The sequence below is a fragment of the Capronia coronata genome (genome assembly GCF_000585585.1).
Source record: "Capronia coronata CBS 617.96 chromosome Unknown acBCG-supercont1.5, whole genome shotgun sequence".
NCBI classification, from domain to species: Eukaryota; Fungi; Ascomycota; class Eurotiomycetes; order Chaetothyriales; family Herpotrichiellaceae; genus Capronia; species Capronia coronata.
This window is the reverse complement of record NW_006912897.1, coordinates 952,993-980,879: the sequence shown is the minus strand read 5'-3', so window position 1 is coordinate 980,879 and position 27,887 is coordinate 952,993. Positions and strand designations below refer to the sequence as shown.

At 52.5% G+C, this 27,887-nt stretch overlaps 9 protein-coding genes across 9 annotated transcripts; 6 read left to right on the top strand and 3 right to left on the bottom strand.

The window, feature by feature from the left end:
* Positions 1-3,413: 3,413 nt before the first annotated feature.
* On the bottom strand, positions 3,414-5,066 carry A1O1_06016 (uncharacterized protein; the record flags this gene model as incomplete). Its single annotated transcript, XM_007726898.1, has 1 exon — positions 3,414-5,066. One exon carries the CDS (start codon positions 5,064-5,066, stop codon positions 3,414-3,416), a length of 1,653 nt encoding a protein of 550 aa, XP_007725088.1.
* Positions 5,067-6,573: 1,507 nt separating this feature from the next.
* On the bottom strand, positions 6,574-8,464 carry A1O1_06015 (uncharacterized protein; the record flags this gene model as incomplete). Its single annotated transcript, XM_007726897.1, has 2 exons — positions 6,574-8,185; positions 8,241-8,464. 2 exons carry the CDS (start codon positions 8,462-8,464, stop codon positions 6,574-6,576), a joined length of 1,836 nt encoding a protein of 611 aa, XP_007725087.1.
* Positions 8,465-9,752: 1,288 nt separating this feature from the next.
* On the top strand, positions 9,753-10,472 carry A1O1_06014 (ubiquinone biosynthesis monooxygenase Coq7; the record flags this gene model as incomplete). The annotated part of the gene is made up of 1 exon (XM_007726896.1): positions 9,753-10,472. One exon carries the CDS (start codon positions 9,753-9,755, stop codon positions 10,470-10,472), a length of 720 nt encoding a protein of 239 aa, XP_007725086.1.
* Positions 10,473-11,900: 1,428 nt separating this feature from the next.
* Positions 11,901-12,497, top strand: A1O1_06013 (uncharacterized protein; the record flags this gene model as incomplete). The annotated part of the gene is made up of 1 exon (XM_007726895.1): positions 11,901-12,497. One exon carries the CDS (start codon positions 11,901-11,903, stop codon positions 12,495-12,497), a length of 597 nt encoding a protein of 198 aa, XP_007725085.1.
* Positions 12,498-13,224: 727 nt separating this feature from the next.
* On the top strand, positions 13,225-14,517 carry A1O1_06012 (uncharacterized protein; the record flags this gene model as incomplete). The annotated part of the gene is made up of 4 exons (XM_007726894.1): positions 13,225-13,372; positions 13,454-14,151; positions 14,221-14,326; positions 14,384-14,517. The coding sequence occupies 4 exons, from the start codon at positions 13,225-13,227 to the stop codon at positions 14,515-14,517; spliced, it is 1,086 nt and encodes a 361-aa protein (XP_007725084.1).
* Positions 14,518-16,359: 1,842 nt separating this feature from the next.
* A1O1_06011 (uncharacterized protein) lies at positions 16,360-19,341 on the top strand (the record flags this gene model as incomplete). The annotated part of the gene is made up of 1 exon (XM_007726893.1): positions 16,360-19,341. One exon carries the CDS (start codon positions 16,360-16,362, stop codon positions 19,339-19,341), a length of 2,982 nt encoding a protein of 993 aa, XP_007725083.1.
* A 1,489-nt stretch (positions 19,342-20,830) lies between these two features.
* Positions 20,831-22,045, top strand: A1O1_06010 (fructose-1,6-bisphosphatase; the record flags this gene model as incomplete). Its single annotated transcript, XM_007726892.1, has 4 exons — positions 20,831-20,964; positions 21,019-21,420; positions 21,472-21,544; positions 21,599-22,045. 4 exons carry the CDS (start codon positions 20,831-20,833, stop codon positions 22,043-22,045), a joined length of 1,056 nt encoding a protein of 351 aa, XP_007725082.1.
* Positions 22,046-22,445: 400 nt separating this feature from the next.
* On the bottom strand, positions 22,446-23,384 carry A1O1_06009 (uncharacterized protein; the record flags this gene model as incomplete). The annotated part of the gene is made up of 1 exon (XM_007726891.1): positions 22,446-23,384. The coding sequence occupies one exon, from the start codon at positions 23,382-23,384 to the stop codon at positions 22,446-22,448; it is 939 nt and encodes a 312-aa protein (XP_007725081.1).
* Positions 23,385-24,328: 944 nt separating this feature from the next.
* Positions 24,329-27,684, top strand: A1O1_06008 (uncharacterized protein; the record flags this gene model as incomplete). The annotated part of the gene is made up of 5 exons (XM_007726890.1): positions 24,329-24,501; positions 24,818-25,151; positions 25,250-27,307; positions 27,373-27,466; positions 27,518-27,684. The coding sequence occupies 5 exons, from the start codon at positions 24,329-24,331 to the stop codon at positions 27,682-27,684; spliced, it is 2,826 nt and encodes a 941-aa protein (XP_007725080.1).
* Between the last annotated feature and the right edge of the window lie 203 nt (positions 27,685-27,887).

Sequence of the window (27,887 nt, the reverse complement as noted above, 5' to 3'; positions counted from 1 at the left end):
GTCACTGGTCACGTCAATGAGATTAGCGGGTCAGCCTCCATTCTGGTTATGCTTCATGATTCTGGGGGAGAATGAACTGCCAAACAGGCGCCATCGGCAACTGTTTAGAGACTCCCCGGGTATCCGTTCCTCTTCCATCCTCCGGCCTCCGCCTCCTACGGATCGCGGGCCAGTGCGCGCCACTAGGGGCAAGAGACGTCGCCTTTTCCGTACAGAGTACTTGGTGAAGGAACATGACCTATGAGCACTGACAGGAGATCTTGCGAATATCAACGACCCATAAGGGAGGCTGGTTGTGACCTACGCAGCGGTGAGACCAGCGCAAGGCGTGGAGCAGTTGATCTCTGCAAAATTGAACCCATCGTCGACTTCAAGAGGGTCGACGTTGTCTGTGCTAGGTACTAAGGTATCGTATACCGGACGGATTGGTGCTTGATGCTGTCATTGGACCAGTGGTGGTGGAGATTGGCCATCGGTGGTCGGCGCTCCGGACCCCCGACGCCGACCTGATGATTCTCCTTCCATCAAACTTCGAACCTGTTTCCAACCTCCAGACATCCAGCACATATGATTTGGTGAGGTTTGACAGAACAACAACAATAACAACATGATACGTATTATCATTGATAAAGTACTCGGATGCATGCACTTGTGGCTTAACGAACAGTTGATCAAGCTTTGCACACGCAACCGTCCGTGGCTGGCGTCAGTATGACCGTCGACAATGGCTGATACTATGAGCCTTAGACCATGACTACCTCAGGAACAGGCATGCACGTGTCCGGCGACTGCGTCGATAGCTATACATGGTCACCTCTACGTAACGGGAGCCAGCATTACATTGCACGCCTACAGGCCTACTCACCCGATGTTGTCGCCCCAGCAAGGCAAGCGACAGGTAGCGTTGCCTAGCCATGTGACGCGGTTGGAAGGCTTTCGCAGGGCGATTTGCAGTACCACATGACCGGACTGGTGCCGAAATGATGACGGGACTGTACTCTTCTTTACTCCTCTCTAGGATTTCATTCCATCATCACGTCGGCTCATCCATTAAATTATCAACCACCTGGTGGCAACTACCAAAGCCAGCTTCTACCGACCCACGACGGCGAATTTGGTGCCGGTGAGATCGGTATTCGAACCCCCGACACTATCAAGTGTCAACGTCTTTCTACTAGCGCACCTACCGGTTCGTGTCTCGCGCTTCTGTGGAAATTCTGGGGAAGCTGGTGGCCACCTACGTAACCTCAATAACATCGGCCGAACCTGGGATGGAAGGGATACAGTGTGGAAAAAGATTACACAGTAGATTATTGTTGTTTCGGATCGCCAAAACAACAACACCATTGGAATATCAACATAAACCTCACAATCTTAAACTTGTGAGGCTAGGGCCCGACTTGCGAGATAAGTTACGCCACTGTCGGCCATCAGGACTGCATGTTACTGCCAACTCCAGCCTCTTGCGTGCCCGTTCAGGAGCCCTGGAGGCGCGGTCCGGTCAATGGAAGTGTATACCCGGATGATATACGACACCTTCCGGAAACACGACTCAACGTGGGAGGTAGAGGATGCGATGTGGTTCCTCCTTTTCCAATAGGACAGCGGCGACCCTAGAGAAGATTGCAAAGCTGCAAAAGAGATGCCGGAGGTGCAAGCTTGACTCTCCGCTGATGAGACCGTCACCAGTCCGGATATTGCCTTTCTTGGAACGATTCTTGCCTGAACCTCGTCAAAAGACCTTGTGACCAATCCAAACGGACCAAGACATCCTTGGGAAGATGATGACGATAACCGTACCAGTCCTAGAGCAACAGAGTTGGTTGAATGATCCGTGACGATCCGGAAATCTTCAGATAACGATCGAAGAAGAGAAAGAGGATGGTGCCCGCCATATTGTGTGCTTCATCTCCTCCACCGCAGGCTCCAGCCCTGAAACGGGCTAGTCGTGCCCCTGGCTCCGCTCGGCCGTTTCAAGTTTCGGAGCCGACAAATCGTGGTGGGGAAGAGCGTGCAGGGTGCAATCCGGCAGGTCTATCTGCTATCGATAAACCGCCTGCGCAAGTAGAGCACCTCACCACAGACTGACGACAACTTGAACCTCAAATTCTCCTTCGCCTGGCACTTCTGCACCAGGATCTTAAGGTCATCGTCTGCCTCTGTTCATCGTCTCTCAGTTTGTCTCTCAGTCTCCGGTTATACCCTACACCCTCCATTCTCTGTTGATAGCTCGTCGCTGGGTGCATTCCTGCATCCCACAATCCCGAAACTATCTGCGGCAGGATTCCTGGGACGCCTTATTTTGAATGGACAGGACAGGCTCATTGAACTCGTCCAGGCGGCGGACCACACCACCCTCCGTTGAGCTTTCTGTTCCCAGATGGCTTCGCGTCAAACACCACCTCACATCCGCCCCTCCTTCACTTCCTAAAGCTTTGACTGGTCGCGTCACACAAGCAATGTATCATTCCCAGGTTCTCTGGGGACTCCTCCCGAGCAATGGAAATTGACAAGTTAAACATCTTCAGAAGAGTGAAAACTCGAAGAGCTGGAGAGGATTATGCGTCCGGGTGATGCTTCGGCAGCTTTGATTCCTTCGCTTCATATGGCATGACAATGCCTGTCTGATATCAACTCAGGATCTGTTGTTCCTTTAACTGACCAGCTGGTGAGAACTCCTGATACCTACACTGCTTTTCACGCGCAAATCACCTACGCCCAATCCTTCTGCTGTGTGAATCCGCCATTTTCACTCCTGTGCTCAGTTCACTTGCTGCTTGCCCTGTGATTTTATTCATCATACCGTCCATGCATCAGCTCAACCTCTTGGCATCTGCCTTCCACGCCTCTCGCTTTTCTCGTGATGCATCACAATTTGGTCTTGGGTCTCTCGTTAATCAAGATCAAGGTCTATCTCTACAAAGCTTCTGCAAGCCCTCCAATGCAGTTCGAATCATTGCAGAGAGGGCGCTAACATGCCTTGTTGCATACAATCCTACTTCAAGTGCTTATGACTGCTAACTTTAGTATTCATCCTCTGGTTATCAACACTTCCACCTTGCTAGTCGCATCAATTTGCAATGGACAAATTCAGCACCATTTCAGTCCTCTCCCTGGCTCGACAGACTCAGGAAAGATCTGTGGTGGTGGTCTTGCGACTGCTCACATTCTTTAAAATACTGTCGATAGCACACCAATCGAGCACCGCACGCCGCACACCAAGCAGAGCATAGGCCTAAGCTGTCTATAATAGCAGAAGTGTGTGGCACACTTCCAGTACCTGACCACCCCGTGCTTCCTGGTCAGAGAGTCCTCAGTCGATGTCCTACGACCTGTTGTTGCCTCATCATTCTTTGAGTCCTGGGCCGGCTGCGCTCTTGGTTACAACTGGCTGTCGATGCTGGATGATAGTCTCATCCCCGCTCCAGTTCTGCCATTCTTACCATCAACTTTGCTTCCTTCTCTACTCCTGCGGCTTTCTCTTCGAGCAGAGCAATAACTCGGTTCATCAACGTGGCGTTGTCGTCTCTGAGACGTCGAACGTCGTTTCGCAACATCTCGAATTCCTTTGCGGGCTTGCTACTAGGCGAGAAGGTAGGCCACGCAAGCAACGATGAGGGCTGGAGAACGTCTTTCTCGAGTTTGAAAAACTTCAGCAGTGCGCGCTGGTAGAAACCGTCCTGCACGGCTGCGAGCATCTCTTCTGTGACTTCCACTTCTTCCTTCGTTGAGTCTGTGTGACTACAGTCGCCCGCGTCGGAGCCTTCTTCCTCCGGGCTGCTCTCTGCCCTTGCACGGGTATATCTGTGAACAGCTGCACGGAGGTTATAGAAAGAGCCCTTGACATGGTGGTCCAATGTTGAGTGCTGTCTTCGGGCTACTTTCTCTGTGCGCTCAATGCTGACTGTCGCACGACTGCCCGCCTCGTTGGGCTCCATTGTTGGCATATTGCGCTTCCTAGTCTGCGGGTTTGTCACCTTCGGGCCTGTTGACCTGACAGTTACAAACAATGTGACAGTTGCAGTGGAAGAAGTCCTTGGCGTTAGAGTGCCCTCTGTAGAGGGAGATGTCCTCACATGCTTGTCCGTGGCTGCTGGCATGGATGACCCTTCTGCATGGTGGTGACCCGAAGCTAGGTCGATATCGGATGCCGAGTTCGCCTGACTCAATTGTTCCACGAGCGTGGACTTGATTGCAGACCGACGCTTCATACTAACCGCAGAGGTTACCGTTGAGGAGTAAAAACCTGCCGTTGGTGACTGAGATTCCATATGTTCACCTGATCCGTCACCCGGACCTGATCCAGAAGCAGAACTCTGAGAGGACGTGAAGTGCTGTCGGATCGTCCACGAGGATGTTGGCGGTGGTGTTGGCTGAGACGAGCTGCCCGCGCTTCTGGGCTCGTCTCCCTCTCCAATCTCGCCATCGCTGGGCCAGCTCACACGGCTGCTGCGTTTGATCGACGATGGTGTAGGCATTGAAGCGACGGTCTGAGACATCGGCATCGACTCAATCGACTTGGTGACTGTGGGGGTGCGAGCGGGAGTTGGCATTTGTCCCGGTATCGGTGCGGGCCTTCGTTCTGGGGTAGATGCAGTCGACACAGTAAGTAATGGCCTGTCATTTCGCGGTAAGTGGCTACTTGTGATGCCATCAGCGTTTCTACTGCTGCCGCGTTTGCTTTTCAGTTTCCGAGTGAATCGGGCTGAACTTTTCGGAGCCGTGGCTGTGGCAATGGTGTTGGTGTTGGTGTTGGTGGATGGTGTGTTTTCTGGCAGTATTGCGCATACTTTGTCCAATTTGACGACTTTCACGACTTCAAGGTCCGAATCGGAGAGCCGTTCTTCATCACTGTCGACGATGGTCACCATCTTCATCTCATTCTTGGGTTGTATATCGTCCATGATCTCGACCTTCATTTTGTCTTCGTTTTGCGTCTCGCTCTGCTGCTCAGTCCCGTTGTTGTTCTCCGTCTCGTTCGTGATCTCCAATTCATTTGCGGCATCGACCTCAGTCTCCGTCTCTTCACTTCCGGTGTCTGCGTCGCCCAGTGCCTCCTTCCACATCGTGGCGAGGAGATTCTCCTTGTCACCACTGCTCGCGAGACTCCCGAAACCTCGATGATCAAGGCAGCCAGCTTCAGAGATCAGGTTCCAGCACTTCTGGCAACCTCTATCAAGACCATGGCCTTGAATTGCGGAGTGGTAGATGTCTCTCTCTCGGTATCAGATAATGGTTTGGCATCATGTCGGACGACAATGTAGGGACAGACAGAAGGACTTGGCCTCTTCGACGTATCTTCAGTCTTGCTGATTTCAGCCGGATTTGACGTGACAGATTCAGTGTCATCTGACTTGGACTTTGACTTCGATTTCAACTTGTCATTTCCGATTTCAATCTTGTCGTCGTCTGGTGTTGACTTCAGCTTGCCATTGCCGTGGTCATTGCCATCGTCCTTCCTGGCGGAACCCGAACCTGAAGATGTGACACTGATCCCGCCAGCAGGGACGCCGGTGGCAGAACTGTAGTACTTGCATGGCGAGAAGATCCCCGAAACGTCTCTGTTGGAGAGGATATGCGAGAGTTTCGCTTTGTCCGGGCACGGACAGGGGAGAATGTCGTAGAGACACATCCTAGCGTTCTTTCAAATTTCTTCAACGCGTGCCGCTTGAGGAGGCGGGTTCGTTGAAAAGCGATTGACTGAGACTTGACTTGTGATCGAGGATGACAGAGGACCGGCAACGCGCCTGAAGAAAGGGGACACCGTCAAGCAGATGAGAGATGAGCTGGTGGTAAACAAGTCGATTCACATGGATGGAGGAAGAGTCAATCGTGATAGATCGGAAGAGCCGCGAGCGGTTGGTCGGAAGTGGCTGGAGGAGAAAGTCAACTGGTAGGACAGAGTCTCGAGAGAAGTGGAGTGGTCAAGCGTGGATTCTGTGCGTTGGGAGGAAGAGAGAGTTCCAATTGTAGACTGAGCCAAGAGCGGAAAGTGAGATTGACAAACCCACTGAATCGGGGCAAAGATGAGATTGAAACTTGCCTGAGGACGCGGAACTAGGAAAGAATTCGTCCAGTGCCAGTGTTGATGAGAACTCATGGGACCAGCAAGACTTGGTCCACAAGAAGAGCAACTAGGACAGCAAAATAGAGTAGAGTGTGGGAAGGTATGACAGTGGGACAAGGACAAGGAAATGTGGAAGATCACAGTCTGTCATATATAGGTACGTGAGGAACAGAGGGCAAATAACAACAGGACTAACACCGAGAAATACACGTGTGGAGCGAGATGGAGATGGACTCAGTCAAGGCTGAAACGAATAGTCATCATTACCTTGTCAGTCAAAGAAAATGGGGGGTTTGAACTCGAAGCATAGAGCGACCTTTTTCTGATCATCAAGTATTTTTCATTCGATCAGAAGTCCCGCCTCAATGGCGGAACTATGGTCCTGGAATGTCTCATTCTAAACTGGGCTTCTCCAGGTTTGATGAAGTCCGGGGAACATGCAGAGTAACATAATAGTCCCAAGGCATGCGGGCCGTTGCCAGGCAAAGCAGCTGCTCAACTTCTGTTCAGATGTCGATGTCGATACCCAGATCCATGTTTGCCAGAATCTCGTCATCCATCGCCGCCTTTCGAATGACAGGAATGCCTTTCTTCTTTTCAACCGGCTTCAGCACAGTACTGCCATTCCCGAGACCCGAGGGTTTTGTAGCTCCATTTGAGAGACTGCTGGGATTTGGAGTCGTAGCGCGTGATATACCTGCAACCACTCTGGGAGTCCCAGCGCCGTTGACAGGGGTACCAGTCCGACTGATGTCACTTCCTCCTTCGAAGAGTTCATCGACACCAGGAGCCAAATGCTTCTTCGTCTTTCTTGCCCTCATTTCTGCAAGCTGAGCCTTGCGGATGTTTTCGGCGTTCAATCTCTGATTCCGTAGGTTCAGCTCGGCAAGGCGTTCTTGGTCCGGGTTTACGTAGCCACTATCCGCGCGAGACAAGCTGGTGCCGAATGCCAGTTTCATAGGAACGATGTTCGCCAGCTGATGTTCGAGCTGCTGTGCCAGTTCGTCGTTGCCGTCGTCCCAAGCATGATTGATCTTCTCCCTAAGGTCTTCCTTCTCCTGGGCTCTCGTGATCTTCTCAATAAGTTCGTTCTGGGCTTTGATCTTTTCCGAAATCTCGGCCTCAGTAAACCGATGTGCCAACAGCTTGTTGATCTGCTCGAGTTTGGAGTTGATAAAACGTTTGGTGGGAAGTTTGAGATCATCGTTTGCCATAGTTGTCCGGTATCGTCGCCATTCATCGTCGGTGAACTTCGACATTGAGCACTCCAGGAAAGACCACGGTCTTTCAGCCTTCCCATGTGCAGCAATGATGTACAAATCGACCGGGAAAGGTCTGCCGTTGGAACCGATCATCGCATATGGCTTACCCTTGGTAAACCCCTTGATCAAGCAAAGCCGGTAGTCGTTGACGCCAGGAGTGCGACCAGGACCCAGGCACACCCGCGCGTAGCAGTCTGTAATGGTCTCCTGAAATCCTGGGGTGTAGCATACCTGAGCAAAGTTGTCACGGCCCACACGAGCTCGCTGGATATCTGCAAGATCTGCAATGGGCTCATCTTTCGGTGGGGTTGGCGATCGTTTCTTGTACTTGTGGTCCTCGTAGTCGTTCTCACTCTCACCATCCGCATCCGCATCGCTGTAGTCATCTCGAGGTGAGGCTGCTCTTCGGGTTAGTCCATCCTTCTTCCTCTGTTCATCTCTTAGAACCTTCTCCGCCCGTTGTTGCTTGTAAGCTTCGATGGCACTGCTTGCCTCGCCGGCGCGACCGCCGCCCACCTTGGTGCGTTGACGGGTGCTCTTCCGCTGAGTCTCTTCCAAGTCAGCTGCACTAGCTTTGCGCTTGTTTTTGGCGGCGTGTTTGGCTTCCTCCCTGGCTCTGGCAGCTACCAAACGACGAAGTGTAAGATCTTGCTCATGACGTTCCACCTGTTCGCTGCGCTGGGCCAGGATTTCCTCTCGCTCGATCTCCGGTTTCGCTTCTATGCGAGCCTTATCCTCAGCGTCGTAATAGAGTTTCTCGTAAGGGAAGATTGGCTTGTCTGCTCCAGGACTGAAGCCGGCTTCCGAATCGGACTGCGACATGGAGGCAGATTCTGAATGTTGTGACTGCGATGAACTGTACGGCAGACATGTCAGAATCATGGCTTTCGAGTGGAAGGGGGCCATCTTACGCATCGTCGTCCTCCTCATCAGAATATGTCCTGCGGCGCTTGGCGCGCTTGACGGTCTTTGCAACGCCTTTACGAGCCATGTCTGGTTCTGGGGAGTGTCGAGACTGTTTTTTAGATCGAGGGGGTGATGGCGATTTCTCCTTGGGAGATGGTGGCATGCTCTCTTCTTCGCCAGAGGAGTCACCCCCAGCGAGCGCAAGAAGTTCAGCGTCGAGATCGGCCATGGTGAGGCGGTGCGCAGGGTTGACTGCGTTCTAAAAGCAGCGTGTGACTTTCCGGCCAAGATTAACTCTGAGGTGAATACCAGAAGGCAGTGACCCTTGGAGTGCAAAAGAGAATGGCGGCCGCCAGCGGGCTTTTTGTGGTGTTGAATCTATAGGTAGGAAAGGACCACAGTGTTAATGTCGCACATGTGGGTTTAGACCAGGTCTGAGTGAAATGAAGGAGCAAGAATGACAAGCCGATCCCACTGAGTGTCTAGACACGATCAGATATGCTTCAAGGACAGCTCCAGTGATGACGACAGGTGAAGTGAATGGGGAGGATGTAGACAAAACAATGTTGTTGAGGTTGCTCGATGGATGAATGCAGTGAATGGACGATTGAACTCCGATGCAGCCAGCGGCCGCCGTGGCACGTATGACTAAGCAGTCTTGGCAGATATCAACCTGAGATTCAACCTCAGCCTTGCACGTGTCGGACCACATCAGATGCTCTACACAGTTATCCAGCTCACCGCTTTCGCAGATATGCATATTGCATACTATGTCAACGCATAGACGGCAGAAGAACGAATACGAGTCGTGGAACGTAAGTTGTGGCGGTGTATCTTGAGAAAAGCCTCGACAACGCTGGACCATGCAAATGTGAGACCTCTCCACGGATTTCAAGCCAGGGAGGCAGCAGTCACGCAGAATTCATAGAGAAAAGTCTGGGATTTCTTCAATGATCATCTAAATCTACGATCACGACCCAGTGCTGCAGGCTAGGGCCAACGAGATTTCGATCTGCAGTGATGCGCCAGAATCAACTAGCCTCAACTCACCTCAACTCGAGTTGTATGGCAGATATGCATCAGCAAATGAATCGTGCAACTTCCTTCTTCTTTGAATATGACTGCTTATATCAGAGCACTGGAGGAGAGCTCAATTGAGGCCGATTTCGGCTGATGAGGCTGTGGGGTAGAAACTTAGCGTCAATCCGGACCATGTCTTGATCGATCAGCTTCCACTGCAGCGCGTTAGCAAAGGCGAACAGACAAGGGCAGTCAATTTATCGAGAGATGTGACGTTTTTGCTTCAACCTTAGCAGTAGATAGGTCTAAAATCAGGACTGATTGAAAGACGACGGACACCGTTTGTTGTTAGAAGAACACCGGGAGTCACATGACCATCCCATGAGTTCAACGCATCATTCCGCATCCATCAGTTCTTAATTCGCCGTGAATCTTTCCCTTGACCTTGTCGCAACCTTGCTTGAGACTCATACTATCTAGAGGCAGTGCCTTTCAGCATGCGGCCTTCAAGAAGTCCTCTGGCACTGGCCAGATATCTGCGGCCGGCTTTACCACGCTCCCTATTGCCCCAAGCGCGCCAGTTGTCCTCACAAACGACCACGACCTCTCCATCGCCGCCGGAAGACCCAACTCAAAACAGGACAATCCTGACCGAAGAGCAAAAGAAGTTTCTCGACAGTGCACTGCGGGTCAACCAAGCAGGAGAGCTTGCAGCAACCCTCATCTACACAGCGCAGACACCACCCGTGGTGAAGGCGCACCCCCATCTCCGTCCACTCATGAAGCATATGTATGACCAGGAAGCTGGGCATTTCAAGACCTTCAATGAGCTGTTGGCAAAACACCGAGTTCGGCCCACTGTCATGTACCCGATCTGGCAGGTCGCGGCGACCGTTCTGGGATGGACAACCGGTATCATGGGAAGAGAGGCAGCAATGGCATGCACCGAGGCCGTGGAAACGGAAATCGGCAATCATTACAACGACCAAGTACGGGAACTGGTCAAATGGATGCAGGGTCTAGAAGCAAGAGGCGAGGAGCTCGATCCTGAGCTCAAGGTCCTGATTGATGACATCAAGCGCATTCGTGATGAAGAATTGGAGCATCTGGACCATGCTGTGGAAAATGATGCCAAAGAGGCACAGCCATACGAGCCCTTGGTGGATGTCATTCGCTACGGCTGTCGAAGTGCAATCTGGGTCAGTGAACGATTCTGAGAGCTTGAAGAAGGAGTACACCACAACTCCAACGGCAGCCAGCCCCAGTGGGTGTTATGGTCGCCTCCGCCCACTTGCAATACTCGTGGACACCGCCCAGGAATAGTGCACCAGAGTCGCAATGTCGCTGGTGTCGGTATGACCCAAGCACGCCACTATGCCAACACCTGCTCAGATCTATGCGGCTCTCAGGAGCACCGGGCACTCTCCCCGCTCCGCAGATGTTCTGGATTGCATTTGTCTACCCATTCTTATGGAAAGTGACCTGTATCGAGTCCCTTTCTTGAGCCAAAAGCGGCGTGTCAAGCGTTGCACCCCTTGACACCGCGGCCTCCTTTGGTGCAGAAAGTCCTGTGTCCTGAAGAGAGAGAGACCTTCTGTGCCGACCTACAGACCCAGATGCCTTTCTGCTGTCGGCATATTCCCTGCAAAAGCGACATGGGCTCATTAGCCAGTCATCCACCTGCATCATCCCCATACATCTGTCCTTGGTATTCATTCCCAAAATGTATTCCAAACCCCCTTTGCAGCGAACCAAAATCTGCGTTGAATGGTTGTCCTCACACCCGAAATGGACGATCTTGATCAAGTAACACATGGTGGGTGTTGGTGTATCGATGAAAGCTCTATGGCGCCGAAAAGTCCTGCCACTGGATGGGTTGTTGGGGTCGGGCTCGTCGGGGAAATCGTCGGGGAGTTTTTCTTTCGCAGGCTGTTGAGCTCTTTGATTGGGGTGATGATTGTTTGAGGAACTGTCGGTGCTGCAGGCTGCCGCTTGTCGCTCCAAGTCGCTTTGAATGTTGGTTTACGATTGTCTTTGTGGTCTTTCAAGTGGACGATGACTATTCCAAGGTTTGACACCATCCGGCGCCGTGTTCGAGGCTGGTGTAATCGAGAGATTGTTTCCTGGCGGACAGTCCTCTCTCAATCGTTGAAACAGAATCGTCTCTGGCGGCTGCCAGTCGAGGGTTCAATGTGGGAGGAATGTACAAATATGCTGCGCAGCGCATAAAGGATGAGTTTCACAGCTGCTCTTGGTTCGATGATTCTAAGCGCGTTGAAAAGTCCCTGTATGCAAATATCAAAGAGTCATTGTTTAAAAAAAAGGACCATGGTCGCGCCTTCCTGTTGAGAGTGAGTGACATGTTTATCGGTTGCGTTTCCTAGGCGGGTGTCGAGGGGTTCAGATTGTCCCCTTCAGGTTTGAATAGCAAAGCATCTTCACTTTTGTGAATGAATCATCGACACCGTTGCAGCGCACAGTCAAACATTCACAGCATCAAACAACAGCTTCACTAATACTCATCAGAGTATTATTGACCTTTGACATCTGATCTTCTTCAAACCCCTCCCTCTCTGCACACCTGCTGCAAACCTCTACCATACCTTCAGAGCATACATCAGCTACGAATCACCACCATCAGCATCATGTGCTGGTACAAGATTGCCGTCTGTCCTTACCCTCACCGGGAACCGATCTCTGCTTCGATTTTCAACCCCAGCAACGTCAGTAGGTGGGAGCACTGTGACAAGCCACATCCCTGGGGTCGCCTGAGCTGCGGCAACCTCGTTGTCGAACATCCAGAAGACCTTTTCAGATACGAAACGCAAGCTACATTCGCACATATCCTCGGCACCCGCTCCAATCTTCCGGCCGAAGGAGAAAACCAGCAGCGCGCAACATTTTCAGTTCGGCAACGACGATCTTCCACCGAAACCACCATCGTGCCAGGTGGCTCAGCCAGACGCCAAGTTCCAAGCGCTCCATGTCCTTGGTGCACTGCAATTTTGAAGACGGTGGCCACAAAGTCGAAGGAAATCCACGAAGAGGCGAGAAAAGAAATTGACCGTCTAGAGGAGAAGATGGACATCAGTCCAGGTCTGAGACAGATGCAGAGGGAGATCCAGGACAAGGAACACGAGCTCGATGACTTGAGGCACGTCGCATGGAAGAAAGCAAAAGATCTATTGGACCGGAGGAACGGCGAGGATGAAAGCGATCGCAATGGCAGAACCCAAGGCTGATCCTCTAGGCCATGCTCCAAGAGTCTATACCTTGGAAGCGGACTCTTCTTGTTTCGTGTCTTGGATTTTGGGAGTTTCTGAGTGGTGTTGATCATAACTCCTATCAATACACACGAGTGCACTATCTTTGGTAGTGGACGTGGATCTCGTGGGCGCCACTTCTGGCAGAAGGCTGTCTCGCGAACCCCTCAACAGAACAACAGGGCATGTCTTTAAAACGAGACAACCATTCTGCAGTAGCGGTGGATCAGTACATCAACTCCGGTCTCGAGGGTCACTTTTGTTGAATCAAGCAGACGCCTTTCGGCCAAGCCATATTACTTCGTCTCAAACTCGTTTCGTTGCCGGCGTTCGCATTCATTTTCCGCGTCTCCTGGAAAGAGGTGTGTGTTTCTGACGAGGCTGAACTACGCACTCAGGCCTGATTCATTACAAGCATAATTTTATGAAGCGTTCTAGTTGTAGACTGCGATACCGGTCAAACCCACTCATACTAAGTATCCGCTCATCTCTCGATTCGTCTCCGGGGAGAAGTCGGAGATGAGCATGAACTGCCGAGATAACCGAGCCTCGGAGCCACACATCAGACCACGTTAATTGAACTGCTCCTCTATGCTGAATCTAAGTGATTCAAGGTGCCATCTCAACGTTGCTTTCCGCAGATAACAAGGCGGTGCGTGGAAATCTCGACCTCTGTGCCATCAGGAAAGACAAACAGATACTCAACATGTCGACCATGCGAGCCGCGCGCTATCATGGCCGAAGAGATATCCGAGTGGAGGACATTCCCATTCCTCAACCTGGACCCGGGCAATGCCTGGTCGAAGTCGAATGGTGTGGAATATGTGGTAGTGACCTACACGAATATTTGGCAGGTATGATCACAACGATTTCCACGACACTACTTCGATGGCGTGTGATGTAGCCGAGGGCACAATGACTGATTCGCCATATAGGTCCTATGACGGTTCCAACCGTCGAGCGGCCCAACCAGCAGACAGGCGACCACCTGCCAGTGACCCTCGGCCACGAGTTCTGCGGCCGCATCAAGGCCGTAGGTGAAGGGGCGAAGTTCCAGCCTGGCCAAGCAGTCATGGTAGATGCGCATGTGGGCTGCAGTTCATGCCTGGCTTGTAAATCCGGGCTGGACCATGTCTGCGATAAACTCACGTTCATCGGATACGGTGGCGACAAGCTCGGCGGAGGCCTGTCAGAGTTCGTCGCCGTCGACCAGAGCCGCTTGTATGCTATCCCAAAGAATGTCAGTCTGGACTCTGCCGCGGTGATCGAGCCCCTTGTGGTTGGACATCATGCCGCAAAAGTGGCTGGTACCAGCCTCGAGGGCTCGGATGTGCTTATCGTGGGCGGTGGACCTATCGGGATTGCCATGATATGCGTCCTGAGAGCGCACCGGGTGTCCAAGATCTTGCTGAGTGAACCAACAGCAAAGAGATGGCAGTATGCGAAGGATGTGGTCGACAGAGTCATTGACCCGAAGACAGAGAAGGTGGGAGATATCTGTCGAGAGCTGACTGGCGGCAAGGGCGTCGATGTTGTCTTTGACTGTGCTGGTGTTCAGCCTGGCTTAGATGCTGGCCTTGATGCCTTGAAGCGTGGCGGGACTTGGGTGGATCTAGCTCTGTGGGAGAAACCGGTAAGTCCGTCCTTGTCTTTTGCGTGACTGCGTACCGTACCAGGTCTAATGGGATATCGAATCACACAGCTCGTAGTAGATTTCTGGCCATTCTTTCTGAAGGAAATCAAAATATTGAGCTCCTGTTGTTACAACAGACAGGATTTCGCCGAGGTCATGGAATTGATGGGCAAAGGTAAGTCTTAATTCGACCTATGCCATTTACCAACTGCTGACCACCGACTTTCTCAAGATGAATTCAAGGGATATGAACAGATGGTTACCTCTCGTATCTCGCTTGAGGATGTCGTTGCAAAAGGGTTCGACGAGTTGATCAACAATAAGGATGATCATATCAAGATCCTGATTTCCCCTAAGCTGAAATGAAGCATTGAGCAGATATGCATAAAAAGCCAGTTTTTATATGGACTGGAATGCTCACATTGCTGGGTCTTGAGCCGATAGTAGGGATGTTGAAGAATGGACCGCTGGACATCCTGATTACACAGAGAGTGCTTCGTCAATATGTGGTCAGACTCGAAGACCAAAGGAATTATTTACTTAGAAAGCGACAAGCTATCCTGCTCCCGACGAGGCTGCCGGAGCAGTCCCGCGCAATGCAGAACCCTGTCAATTGATTCGCCGCACAGCAAGGGCTTCCCAAAAGCTTAAGGCCCGGTCTTGGTCTGCAACGGGCATGGCGTGAACTCTATGGGGACCCCAGAGTTTGCGAACCAAGTGGCAGGCACCACTAACAGACGGAACTAGTCCTACTTGGTGCAAGCTTGCTGCTGCTGTATTTGGATCACACTGCAGCGTGACTAGCAGCCCGTTCGCCGCTTTAATTGGCTGCTTGGTCTCGAATAGCCGCCAGAACATGGCTTCGACTGTTCTCTATCACAACTCCAATGCTGACCGACCTCAGCTGTCTGCCGTCCATCACTCAGCGAACGATACGACGCCATCACTGATCCATCCTGGGTTCCTGCACCTAGAGCTCTATCTGGTCCCGTCCGCAGCCAATCTGTGACATCCTAGGAGTGACCCCAGTGCACATGGAAAGCCCAATACTAGGTATTCTTCGACAACAGAATCGCATCCTTGGCTTCATCGCTCTCGGCCTAAGCGATTGATTCCTAGCTGCAGCCCAAGGGCAAGAATAGAACATTTACTGTTATCACCCGGGATTTTGTTGCTTTCCATTGCGATCACTGCTTCATCACCGTCCATCTCAATGCTCGTTTCTCTTTCCGTCCTTGCTACATTTATGTGCTTCACACATGTAGCAAGGCCTAACGCGATGGCGTGCACCGTCCAGATGGTCCATCACCAGCGACCAGCGGATGTGACATGACCGAGGTGAGCGCTTAGCCCACCAATCTCAAAATCAGTGGTTGGACAAGCACGCATTGCTGGAAGCAAGGACTTCCCATGGCCATGTATGTTCTCTTTAACAGTGATGGAGCCTGCTCTTATGTTTCAAAAGGCGACCTCTGCATTCAGCCGAACAGGCGCAGTACTCACCCAGACATTCGATAACTGTCCTGCCTCCCCCACCGCCTCGACCTCAGAGGAATGGCCAACCTACAAGCTCTCCCGTGCGGCCTGGGAGCGTCCCGGCTCCCCCTCCCTTAACCATCAACGCCGGGTCCGCTCGGGGCCTGGTGCCTCCTACTCCCATCTCGGCGACTTCATTGTATGGCCCTTTCTCCCCCGCCTATACTCCGTCGCCAGGCCCGAGTCCCAGGACACCCTTACCAATGGCGACAAGAGCATCAGGGAACTACAATGTGTCGTACGATCCCAGAGAGTGGATCGACGGGAGTCAGCGAATGTCAGTAGCGGAGGCTCGCGGTCAAGGGCTTCACCCAGAAGGTACTTCGAGCACCACAAAGACTGGTAAAATTGTTATGTCGAGCTTGTCTCATCCGTGCCACAGATGGAATTGTCAACCCTCCACCGCCGTACACGGCGCCTTCAGCGCAGGACAGCGCTACGTGCACCAGTGCAGGAGTAGCCGCCTCAACAACCAACTCAACATTTGCGACCAGAGATCACTCACACAAGCCAACAACGACGAGTACATCAGGCATTGCATCGCCCCGGAACAATGCATCTACCTCGCTAGCTGGAAGCTACAACCAGGCTATTCCTGGTGCATGTAATGTTCGAACTTCAGAGCAAGCTTCCCAGACAAATGATTTGGACTCACGGTTGGCGCGCTCAAGCATGGCTTCGCAGGCCACCAACACCCAACTTGAGGCCGCCGCAAATTTCACAAGACCTCTTTCTATATCGACTCTTTCGATAAACACGGCGGCCGCGCAACAGAACCTGCCATTATTCACTCGAGGGAGTGGAGACTATAACGAGCCTGTACCTGATCCTCCTGCAGCCAGGAGGGCAGCTTCCACGGGAGCGATCTCATCTCACGGCGCATCGAGTCAGAGCTATGATGCTTCAAGACCGGGATTGTCTTCGAGGCAAGCAAGTTGGCAGCCTGGAATGCCATTGCCAGGCCCGCCTCCTGGGCCACCCCCTTCGTCCTCGAGGTATCAGAGTGCAACTGGCGTTCCAACGTTTGCTCAGGTGGGACCCAGCTCTCGAGCGAACAACTATCGCGTGCCTCTGCGGCCGCCAGTTTTGAGCCCGCTCCCTCCAACACCGGCCAACTGGAGCGACGATGTCTCGTCCCGACGTACTGGAAAATCACCGATGTCGCTGCACATAGAGACAACGAACTTGGACAGACCGGTGCCTCTGCCTGCTGGACTGAACCGAAGTGCTGCAATGCGGCTCTCTTCATACAAAGGTCTTCTCGAGCGGCGGAAACAACGAAGAAGCATATACGAAGGTCCAACGGCAGAAAGCAGTGCTTTGACCATTGAGACTGATCCCTGGTCTGAAGCTATAAGTCCATCCGTCTATAGTAACGAACATTCACCAATCCTTGAATCCGCTGGGCCAGAAGTGATGAGCGCAAAATTCGAGCGGCATGCCGGCCAAACATTCAACAAGTTGGCCCAGCGAGTCCAGCCATCCGAAGGTGGGCGGTCGCTCTACCTCTCCATGAATGATCGCAGTGCATCTTTCACTGGCGCAGGTAACAACGTCATTGGTGCACCGCGGACTTCTTCCAAAGCGCTTCCCACACCTCCCCTTAGCCAGAAGAACCCAGCTTCTGCTCACAGTATTCTACCCTCGACCGCTTCCTCAGTCTCAGAACCAGCCCAAGGTGAACAGGACTCCTTTATCGCCCAAGCATCGCATCGGCATCACGAGTTTTTGCTTCGTGAAAGCCAGGCCACCTCTGACTTGGACCGTCTGCGGCTTTTCATGACTTTCATTATCGGAGAGTCCAATATCCGACGACAACGCTATCCTGGGCCGTTTGTGGATGGAATGTTCGATGCAGATATGGCCAATCAGCGTCTCTTTAACGGGACTCTTGGCGATGTTTCTCGTGAGACAGAGATTGTTGCCACTGAGACAGACCACCCCAGGCAGACGCCCGAGATCGATTCATCTTCCCACCCGGAAGCTACGTGGTGGAGAGAGTTCCGCCCGGCTCTCTCGCCGATTGCCAGCATGAGCAACGACGAGCTAAGCTCCCGAGGTCGTACAGCCAGCCGGTGGTGGCAGTCTCAGACGGGGTCAGAGACCGATGGAGGCACCAAGACGATGAAAAGAACCAAGCGGGAGTCCAAGTACATGGGTCTTTCAACGCTTTCGGTGCAAGAAGTGCTGTCAGCAGAGACAACGCCCAGGGAGTTTCATGACATCAACCACGTCGATGATGCGTACCCGGAAGAAAAGGGAGAAAAGGTCAACCAAAACACGTTCGGCTTATATACGGAGGGGGCCTATGACCCGACAAGAGACAGGCAGCTGTCCAAATCGCAGGCTCCGTCGCTGCTGGACATTTCACGATTCATCACTTTGCCTCCACCATATCCAAGACACTACCCTGCAATCAATAACGGACATCCGAGATTGTCGACCTATCGAAATGCGGTCCGGACATTGAGTGACCTGAACGAATTACAGAGCCGCAGGTCGCGACATAACGTTGCCGTCGAGGCATTACGCGCGGAGCACGTGCGCACAGTCAATGAGCGGCAGCAGTCTTTCCAGGCCCATGTTCAAGTGCAGATCAGCGAGGGCAGTATCAGCTATGCTGAAGCGGCCGAAGCCGAGCAAGCTCTGCGGCTGGAAGACCACAAGGCTGAAAAGGAGTGCTTGCAAGCCGAGTTCGACACGCTGCAGGATGTACTGATCAACCCAATGCACGATATGCTCAACGACCGGATTACACAAGTCAGCGCTAAGATTGACGATCTGACCAAAGAGCTGGTGGCAGAAATGCACGGTCAGAACGTTGACCGCCCGCAACAGGAGGGAGACGCTATGCCGGAGATCCTGGAATACCTCACCCAATTGAAATGGCTTTTTGAGACACGCGAACACATGCATCGAGAGGTCTTTGATCTCCTCAGTGAACGCAATGAGAAATACAAAGCCATTGTCTTGCTTCCTTACCGTCAGGTCAACAACCTCGACAAGCTGCGGGACACAGACGATTTCTTTACTCGGGACGGGCTGGAACGACGGACCAGATTTTTTGCAGAGGCGGCTGTGCGATATGAGAGGTTTGTTCAGCTGGTTGCCGAGAACGTGGCGCGGGAAGTAGACTTGCAGTCCTCCGCCTTCTGGGATATTGCTCCTCTAGTGTTGGATCTGGTTCAGAGATTGCCCAACGAACCCGAGCAGCTGGGAGCCATTGAAATACCGGAAGCCGAGTATGCGGAAACTCCGAGCTATCGAGACTTCCCACAGCAATATCTCTATTCTCTGCTGGAACATGCCGAAAAATCGACTTATCAGTTCATCGAATCGCAGATCAGTCTCCACTGCCTGCTGCACGAAGTCAAGGGAGCGCTCATTGGGGCACAATGTCGAGCAGCTGAAGCTGCTAATGCTAGGGAGACCAGAGACAGAAGGGGGGATGATACGAGTCAGAACAACGACATTAAAGATTGGCAGATTGAGCAAGAGACCTCGGCTACTGCTGAATTGAAGCAGCAGGTGACAATGATCGAAGAGCAATGGTACGAGGCATTGGGCAGTGCGTTGCAGGCCAAAAAAGGGCAGGTCAAGATGTGTCTGGAGAAGATCGGTGGATGGGATGAATCCTTGGAAATGGAGGCATAGGATATGAATGAATGAGACTAACAATATAGACGAAGTAATGAATGAAAGACAACCTCGACACTGGCCACCAGGACATCAAGGAAGGCTGCCGCTATCATACCCCTGGGTTCCTCTGCCAGCCCTTTATATCACGACGCTGCCGAGTATAATACCAGTCGAGGAACACATTCTCGCTATTGCGCATCTGAGTCCAACTACTAAGACCTTTGGCCGCTGCCATCTGTCAACTCCACGAGCAGAGGCGTCGACTGGAGCCCGCCGCTGTACGATCCGAAATGAATCCCTCATCAAAGATTGACGTTGGTGTTTCAAGCAGAGCGGTGGGGGATCTGTACAGAAGGCGGTCTTCGCATAGTAGCGGGAAGGATAGGTTTACTGCAGTGTGGCAGCAAGGCCGGCTTAAGGACAAGGACCGGCGTAGAGCAGCTTTATCAGACACAGGTAAGCAGGCTGTACACAGTAATCAGGCGTCAGACACCATGCTGGAAATGAAGAGAGTAGAGGCGAAGCTACCTCTGTACTAGGCACACATTTCCGCAAAGATCCGACCTCCGCAGTCCGGATTTCTGCTGGTTGAAGCTCGGGGTCAATACCCCGACGATACCGAGGTCGCTCCACGTGATGTACTGGGGAGCATTTGGGTGCGAACTACATGCGGACAGGCTGCTGGCTACTAGTACTATACTGCAGCACAACAGTTGTTGGTTTGAGCCTGCGTTGTGCGTTGAAGAAGATTGCATGTTTCAACAGTCTTGTTTCTCCTTGATACGACCGTGATAGCGAAATCGTCAATCGCCTTTGATTCGCTACATATATGGAAATTGCGGCCACGGCCAGTTGCAACACTCCCCGGTGTCAGCCTCTAGTCGGAAAATGTCGGGCGGAGGTAGCCTCGGCGGCGGTGATGGAGAGCAGCTGTTCTTTGCCCCTCCACCCACTCAGCCTTCGTCGTCTCGCTAGAACTCGTCCATACCAGGGGCATATCTACCGACTACCACCAGTAGTAGACATAGATGCATCAATCAATCACCTCGGATGACGATACACTATGGCATGCGGAGGGCATCCACTTTCCTCCCACTTTCTCTTCATACATCTCCCGAAAGTCTGGCCCAAACCCGTCATTTCTCCTTAAGACCAACAACCCGCGAACGGGGACGATCGGATTCATATATCATCTGCAGATAGCCCCCTCAACAATTGATCTCCTGTTCACTTTTAAAAGCCATATCTGACGGCCGTTCCTCCATCGTGAACAGCTTTCCCTGTGAATATTCGACCCTCTTCCGCCCGAACCACTTTGTCGCTATAATCAACTGCGCTCATTGGCTCAGTGACGTCTGCTTCTCCATTCTCCCGAAGCCGAGCATTCTTCATCGCGTGCAGTGTCCGAATTCTCCCCGCTACTGTGGCCTTGCTCGTCCTTTGCTACTACGTACAACAATTCCTTGAGAGCTTTTCGCATTCGACTCAGTCACAGTAAGGCAATATGGCTTCCAACGGAGACTCCAATGGTCAGAGCACCGGCACCGGCCAAGAGAAGATCAACACCGATATCATCACCCTCACACGATTCCTGACAGAAGAGCAAACAAAGCACAAGGAAGCCACGGGTGATTTCACGTAGGTTGACCCGAATACCGAAGCAGGTCTTGATTCTGACAGCCTTTTCTATAGACTGCTATGCCACGCTCTTCAATTCTCCTTCAAGTCCATTGCCTACTATATCCGACGAGCCTCTTTGATCAACTTGACCGGGCTGGCGGGCTCCTCAAACATCACTGGAGATGACCAGAAGAAGCTCGACGTGATCGGAAATGATTTGTTCGTGGCGGCCATGCGAGGCTCCGGCCGATGCAGAGCTTTAGTTTCCGAAGAGGTGGACGAGATCATTTACTTCGACGAACACCCCAACGCCCGCTATGTCGTTGCCTGCGACCCCATTGATGGCTCCAGCAACCTGGACGCCGGCGTCAGTGTTGGCACCATTTTCGGCATCATGAAGCTCCCGGACAGCGTGGTGGGAAAGCCAAAGCCGGAAGACCTGCAGATGCCTGGAACGGAGTTGCTCGCTGCTGGGTAAGAAATGAAGCTAACACCTCCGCCACGACTCTCTCTGACTGTGTCCAGGTTCACCATGTATGGCGCCTCCGCTCAATTAGTTATTACCATGAAGGGCGGCACAGTCAACGGTTTCACCATGGTATGCACCTTTTCCCCACATCGTAGAACCCCCTAACTGAGATGGTGACTTTAGGACAACGCCCTCGGCGAATTCATCCTCACCCACCCGGACATGCGCATTCCCAAGAAGCGAGGCATTTACAGTGTCAACGAAGGCAACTCGCTATACTGGTCGGACAAGACAAAGGCGTACTTTGAATCTCTGAAATACCCCAAGGAGAGCGGCGGCAAGCCCTACTCGTCACGTTACATTGGTTCCATGGTTGCCGACGCCTACCGAACCCTGCTGTACGGCGGTATCTTCGCATACCCGGCCGACAAGAAGTCGCCCAAGGGCAAATTGCGGATTCTGTACGAATGCGCGCCCATGGCCATGGTCATGGAGAACGCCGGTGGTCAAGCCGTCGACAGCAACATGCAGAGAATGCTTACGGTCAAGCCTAACGGCATCCATGATCGATCGGGTATCTTCATGGGCAGCTACGACGAGATGGAGAAGGTCATTGAGGCGCATAAATAGGGGCTTGTCTTGCGAGGAAGAAGTATATTGGAAGGGGGGCAAGGAAGATTATCTCTGATGATTTCCCACCACCTGTGGGGCCGTCAGCTTGAAAATGAGTTTTCTGCGAGAGGTTTTCCCCCTGGGAACCCTGGTTGGAGTTGTCTATACTGAAACGAAAGTTGGTACTGGGTGTGAACCGTGGTACCATGAAAATGACAAGACCAGGAACATTGGATCCGATGAGATCTGGTGCGTTGATCTGTAATAGACCTGTCGTTCCTTGTCGACACGTGTGCCCCTGTAAGAGATTAGGCTTCAAGTCATGTTCAACTCGCCGACCACACTCAAAGTACGTAGTAAGACGGGTTGTGAGGCCCAGGTCCTTGTCATTGGCGTTCCTTTTCCGACGCTTCAACTCTCACCTCTGCCTTCGAGACATCTCTCTGTCCAGACGAGCAGTAAAGTCGTGCAATGCATCCACCACTCCCACCTCAACCGTCGTCGTCGTCGTGACTGTACTCGTGGTGGTAGTCGTAATATCGACATCGGTGTCGACATTGCCACCACGACTTTTGCCTTCACCTCCACTTTCGTCATTGTCGCTCTGTTGCATGCTCCTGGCCGAAGCAGGTCCGGCGAACCGTCCATACCGCAAATCACTCAATGCGCCGACTCCCTCTTCACACTCCCGACGGACGGTTTCCAGTTCGGTTTCGAGCGCGGCGATTTCGGCTTCGAGATCTGTTTTGGCTGTAGCCATTGCCGTGATCAGGGTTGATATTGTATGGTTGGGATTGGATTTGTATCTGGAAGTGGAAGCGGGATTGTTGTTGTGGTTGATTGTCTGGCCACGCGGCCCGTCGAGATGCACGTCGATCTGTGTTTCTAGTCGTCCATTATCGCCATCGTTGTTTCCTCCAATGGAAGAGATGTCGTCGTCTTCGTCCTCATCGCCTCCAGCTCCAGCTCCAGCTTCGTCTTCATCATCAGTAACACGCTTCCTCTTCCGCCGTGAGTTTAGGGTAGATTGAGACTGTCTTTCCCCTTCTTCACGTCTGACTTGACGCCTTAGACGTGTCAATAGTCCGCCGCTGCGTCGGGCTTCCTGGTCAATGCGTCGACGGACCCCGTCGACCGTGATGTCTCGCTGGAATTCGAGGTCGCGGTATAACCGTTTCAGTTCCGGCTTGTGGCGAGCTGCATGGGCAGATGAGGTGGTTCGTGCGGAATTGGAAGATGAAGATGAAGGCTTGTTGGCCACTAGACTCTGGAATGTCTGGAATGGTAGGATTGTGGACAGCGGTGATGGGTGGAGGAGATAGGAGTAGAGTATCTCGGATTCGGATGGTTGACCCATCGTCTCACAGGATCACAAATTGGGGGTAAGAAGATGTGTAAGTTGCTTGACGACGACGACGTTGTTGCCAGTCTCAGTGAAAGTAGCGGCTTTGTCTCGCCGCTTTGTTGGATCAATGATTCTATAAGAACAAGAGAAGGCAGCAGTGCTGTTGCACTGCCCTAGTGTGGCTGGGGCGATGTGATGCGTCGACAGAGTTTGTGTCGCCAGCCCGTATGGTCGTGTAGATGTATCAAAACCGTATTGTCAGCCCCGTTTCGTGCGTGAGTACCCTGAATTCCCAGCCTTGCAGCCCCGGTTTAGACAAGAGATGGCAGAGGATGGCCACTGAGGGGTTGGTCCAACCAGTCTCACAACAGACAAAGAAGAAATGGTCATGAGCAATCTGTATGCGGGGTGTTTCGGTAGTCCACAGCAGGAGAATTCCCAGATAAAGGGCATATGCCCAGGGCGGCTAACGGATGGTGGTGGTGGTGGTATTGGTGTATAGTCCCTTGCCCTGGTAGAGACAAACAAGAGCAAAAGGCTGTTGAGAGGGTAGCACCTGGCGTATATCTGTCCGGTTCTTCACTTCTTGTGAGTAGAGATGGAGTAGCTGATTATGATGATGATATCCTAACAATAGTGAAGCTTCAAGTTGTGCTTTGCAGTGACTCTGGGACGCGTCGCCAGTAGCCAATCAGAAGCCGGAATTCGACTTCCAACGACTTATTTGCACTTCAAGTTCGTCTTTCACCCCCAATTCTCACCAATTCTCCCAGTTCTCTACGCTGGTCTCATACAGAGAGTTCTTCTTCATCACCTGGTTGTGCAGTCAAGGTTGGCGCAAAGTTCTTTTCTGTGATCCGGTAGGTGTTGGGCGTCTTTCCGCCGATTTGCGTTTCAACCTTGCTCGCCACTGAAGAAGTTGATAGATTGCAACCATCCATTTGCAGCCCCTCAAGATGGCGCCGCAGTCGAATGAGAGCAAGCCCATGTACCAGAAGGACGAGAAGGCGCTGTGTTTCCACGGCGAGCTGCTCTACGAGGCCAAGGTGCTTGATGTGCGACGACACGATCCGAAGGACAAGACAAGTCCCCATGAATATCGAGTTCACTATAAGGGCTGGAAGAATACGTGAGTCACCCTCCATTGCACTCAGGCAGCTTCTTGGGTTGGTTTTGTGCAGGCAGTGAAGTGAAGACAAAACCCGATCCTGCGGTGTTGCGTCCTGGCACTGCTGGTCAATTGCCGCACCCTGGTGCACTGCCCAATAAGCGACCATCGATTTGATGTTGTCGCATGTGAAGTCGTGCACAACATAGCAACCTCACTTTTCTTTCACTCGCGCACCTCTTCCCAAAACATTCCGCGACAAGACCAACCATCCTGTTCATCCCCAAACCTCCTCAGATCATCGCGACTCGCAGATACTGACTGCTCCTCATCCTAGTTGGGACGACTGGGTGCCTCAAGACCGCTTGCGCAAGCTGACCGACGACAACCGGGAGCTCGCAGCGAATCTGAGACGAGAGTTGGCTGCCTCAGCACCCAAAGTCGTTCCCAAGTCTGCCACCAAGCCCCGTCGTGGTCACGGCTCAGAGATCGGCTCAGGAAGAGGAAGCGAAGAGCGCACCTCATCTGGTCCTGCTGTTGCCACTGGTAGAGGGTCAAAGCGAACGAGGGACAACGACATTGAAAAGGTTGGTGGTCCTATCCACAATTTTCACAGCCTGCAAGGCTTTCCCTTTACCCTGTTCAACCCTTCTTGGATCCTGGAACCCTTGGTAAGGCGACCTGATCCCTGCCGCACTCTGGAACCCTCTGGACTCTTTGTCGGCACACCCCAGGACATCCAGGACTCGAACATACATCCACAACACAGTGGTCTGCATCGAACCTCAACACAATGGCTCCTAAGAAGAAAAACATCTCGGGCAGTGGGGAGAAGGACAAGAGCAGTGTTGGTGGTGTGAATAATACTCCGAGTGGTCTGGGTGCAGACAATGACAACAACAAGAACGTTGACGAGGACTTGGGCCTCCAACAATTCCTCCATCAACCACGAAGAGCTGCTGTCAAAGCAGCCCAAGCAATCTCCAATACCACAGCCAACAAGAAATCATCAGTCAGTGGTGTCGCCACACCAGCTGCGGAAAAGACAAAGGGCAATAAAGCGAAGAGATCAGAGCCATCCACAACCGGTACTGTCCAACGTTCCTCAAAGAACATCAAGACAACTGGGGACAGTAAACCAAAGTCCACAAGCTCCAAACCTACCAAGACTCGCAATGATAAGCAGCCAGGACAATCTCAAACCAGTCATGAACCAAACCGTCGTCAAGGAGGTTCTACTGCTGGCACACGTCGATCACTGAGATTGAACTCGTCGAGCAGTGCTGAGGGTGGTGGAGATAAGGAAGATGAAGTTCCCGACAGTGAGGAAGATGCCATCCCGTCAGTAGGGAGAAGCGTTACAGACCAGACCGCGAACGCCGATGTTGACACAACCTCACAAGAACCACACAAACCGAGACCGCAGTTGAAAGCAAAAACCAGATCCAAAACTGTTACTCTTCAATCATCCAAACCTCCTGCATCGCCAGCCACACAACCTCAACGCATGATTGCTCCTACCTCTTCCTCAGACACTCCAGGTCCCAAGACCTTTGATGAGTATCTCGAAACCACCCATGATCCACGTGATGAGCTTGCAGCGTTGTCGATCGATGAAATTCTGGCGAGGCCGGCTCCGCCGGACGAGCCAGAATACATAAGCAACCAGAGCGCCTCGCTCCGAAAGCGAGACTACAACGTGCCTCTGGTCGGCGGGACGACCACTGACGAGAAGTGTAGGATCGCCGAGGAGCTGGCAGAGGCCTGCGCTGCGGGCAGAGCTCATACATACCGGGCAGCCATGGTCCCAAGACATGGCGTTGCCATAGAGCCTCTGGACCCGCCGGGGTCGGGCACCCCATTCGACGCGCTCAAGCAGGAGGACCGCCTCGTCCATGAGCTCAACAGCAAGCCGGAGGCGGCCCTGGACGGCTGGTGCAACCAGGAAGCTCTCCTCAAGATCCCGACGAGCATCCTGCGCCGTCTGCAACCAGACGTCTTAGCCCGCCTCCCATATGAGGTCTTGAAGCAGCAGCCAAGAAGCATCCAGCAAATGCTGCCAGCGGACGCCAAGTTCTGGAATGAGTCTCGTCAGGAATGGCAACGAGGAGCAAGCTGCAGCACAGGCAATGGTACTACAGGAGAAGGACTCACCGAACAACAAGAGGCATTTGCCAGTCTCCAGAGTCAAGACATTCAACCTTTGGTACATTCAAGGGTGCCAGCCGGACAAGTGATGCGTGGCCTGGATTTCCTATGCCTTGCGGCGGACGTTGTGGAGAGTGGAATGAGTGACCAAGTCCAGCACAATCTTGCGGAGGAGGACGAGGTTCAGGCAGCGCGCCCCAACCCTGGACCGGTCACCGACTACCCGCCAACTACTTCACTTCCACCAGCTGCCCAAGACAATGACATGACCCCAACCTACCACTTCGTGTACATCGACTGGACCAAATTGTTTACTGCTTGTGGAACTGCGATTTTGTACGAACCAGAGATGGCCTATACTTACCATTCATCATCTGAGCAGGAAGAAAATTTCCTCGACCGCCCTACGATCCAACTCTCCATCCCCGATCACCTTCGAAGTATTCTCGTCGACGACTGGGAGAATGTCACCAAGTCTCTGCTTCTCGTTCCCCTCCCTAGTCAAGCCCCGGCCAACTACATTCTTGACGAATACTTCAACCAAGAGAAGCTGAATCGACGACTTGGCTCGCCGGAGGCCGACGTCCTGGAGGAGTTGGTCTCTGGACTGAAGGTCTATTTCGAGAAGGCGCTGGGAAAGCTCTTGTTGTACCGTTTTGAACGCAACCAATTGCAAGATGTAAGTGGCACTACCGATGATCCTATTGGCCTCTTGTGACCGATACTAACGCGTGCCATGTCTAGGTCCGCAAGCTTTGGGAATCTGGCAGATACAAGGATTGGGAAGGCAAAGGTCCTGGAGACTGCTACGGTGCTGAACATCTGACGCGCATGATTGGTATGCTTACAGCCTTCGTCGTACAAGGCCATTTTTACTAACATCTGGTAGTCAACCTTCCTGAGATCGTCGCCCAGACCAATATGGACGCAGACGCGGTCATGAGATTGAAGGTGGAGTTGAGCAAGCTCACCACCTGGTTGTCGAGAAACAGTCAACGCTTCTTCTGCGCCAAATACGAGAAGCCCTCGGCAGAATACATCGAGAGTGCACGCTAGGCGAGAAAGGTGAAGACGCGAATCTGCGTAAAGGAGAAGACCACACACTGAGGATGCTGAAAGAGTGACACAAGGCTGGGAGCTGGGTCGGCGAATGTTGCCCGCAAACACACATTACTGAAGCATGGCGCATTTGCCCTTGCTGAGAGAGAGCATCGCGCCCTAGGGACCAGCGCCCTGTGAAATTGTTACGAGTACCATGA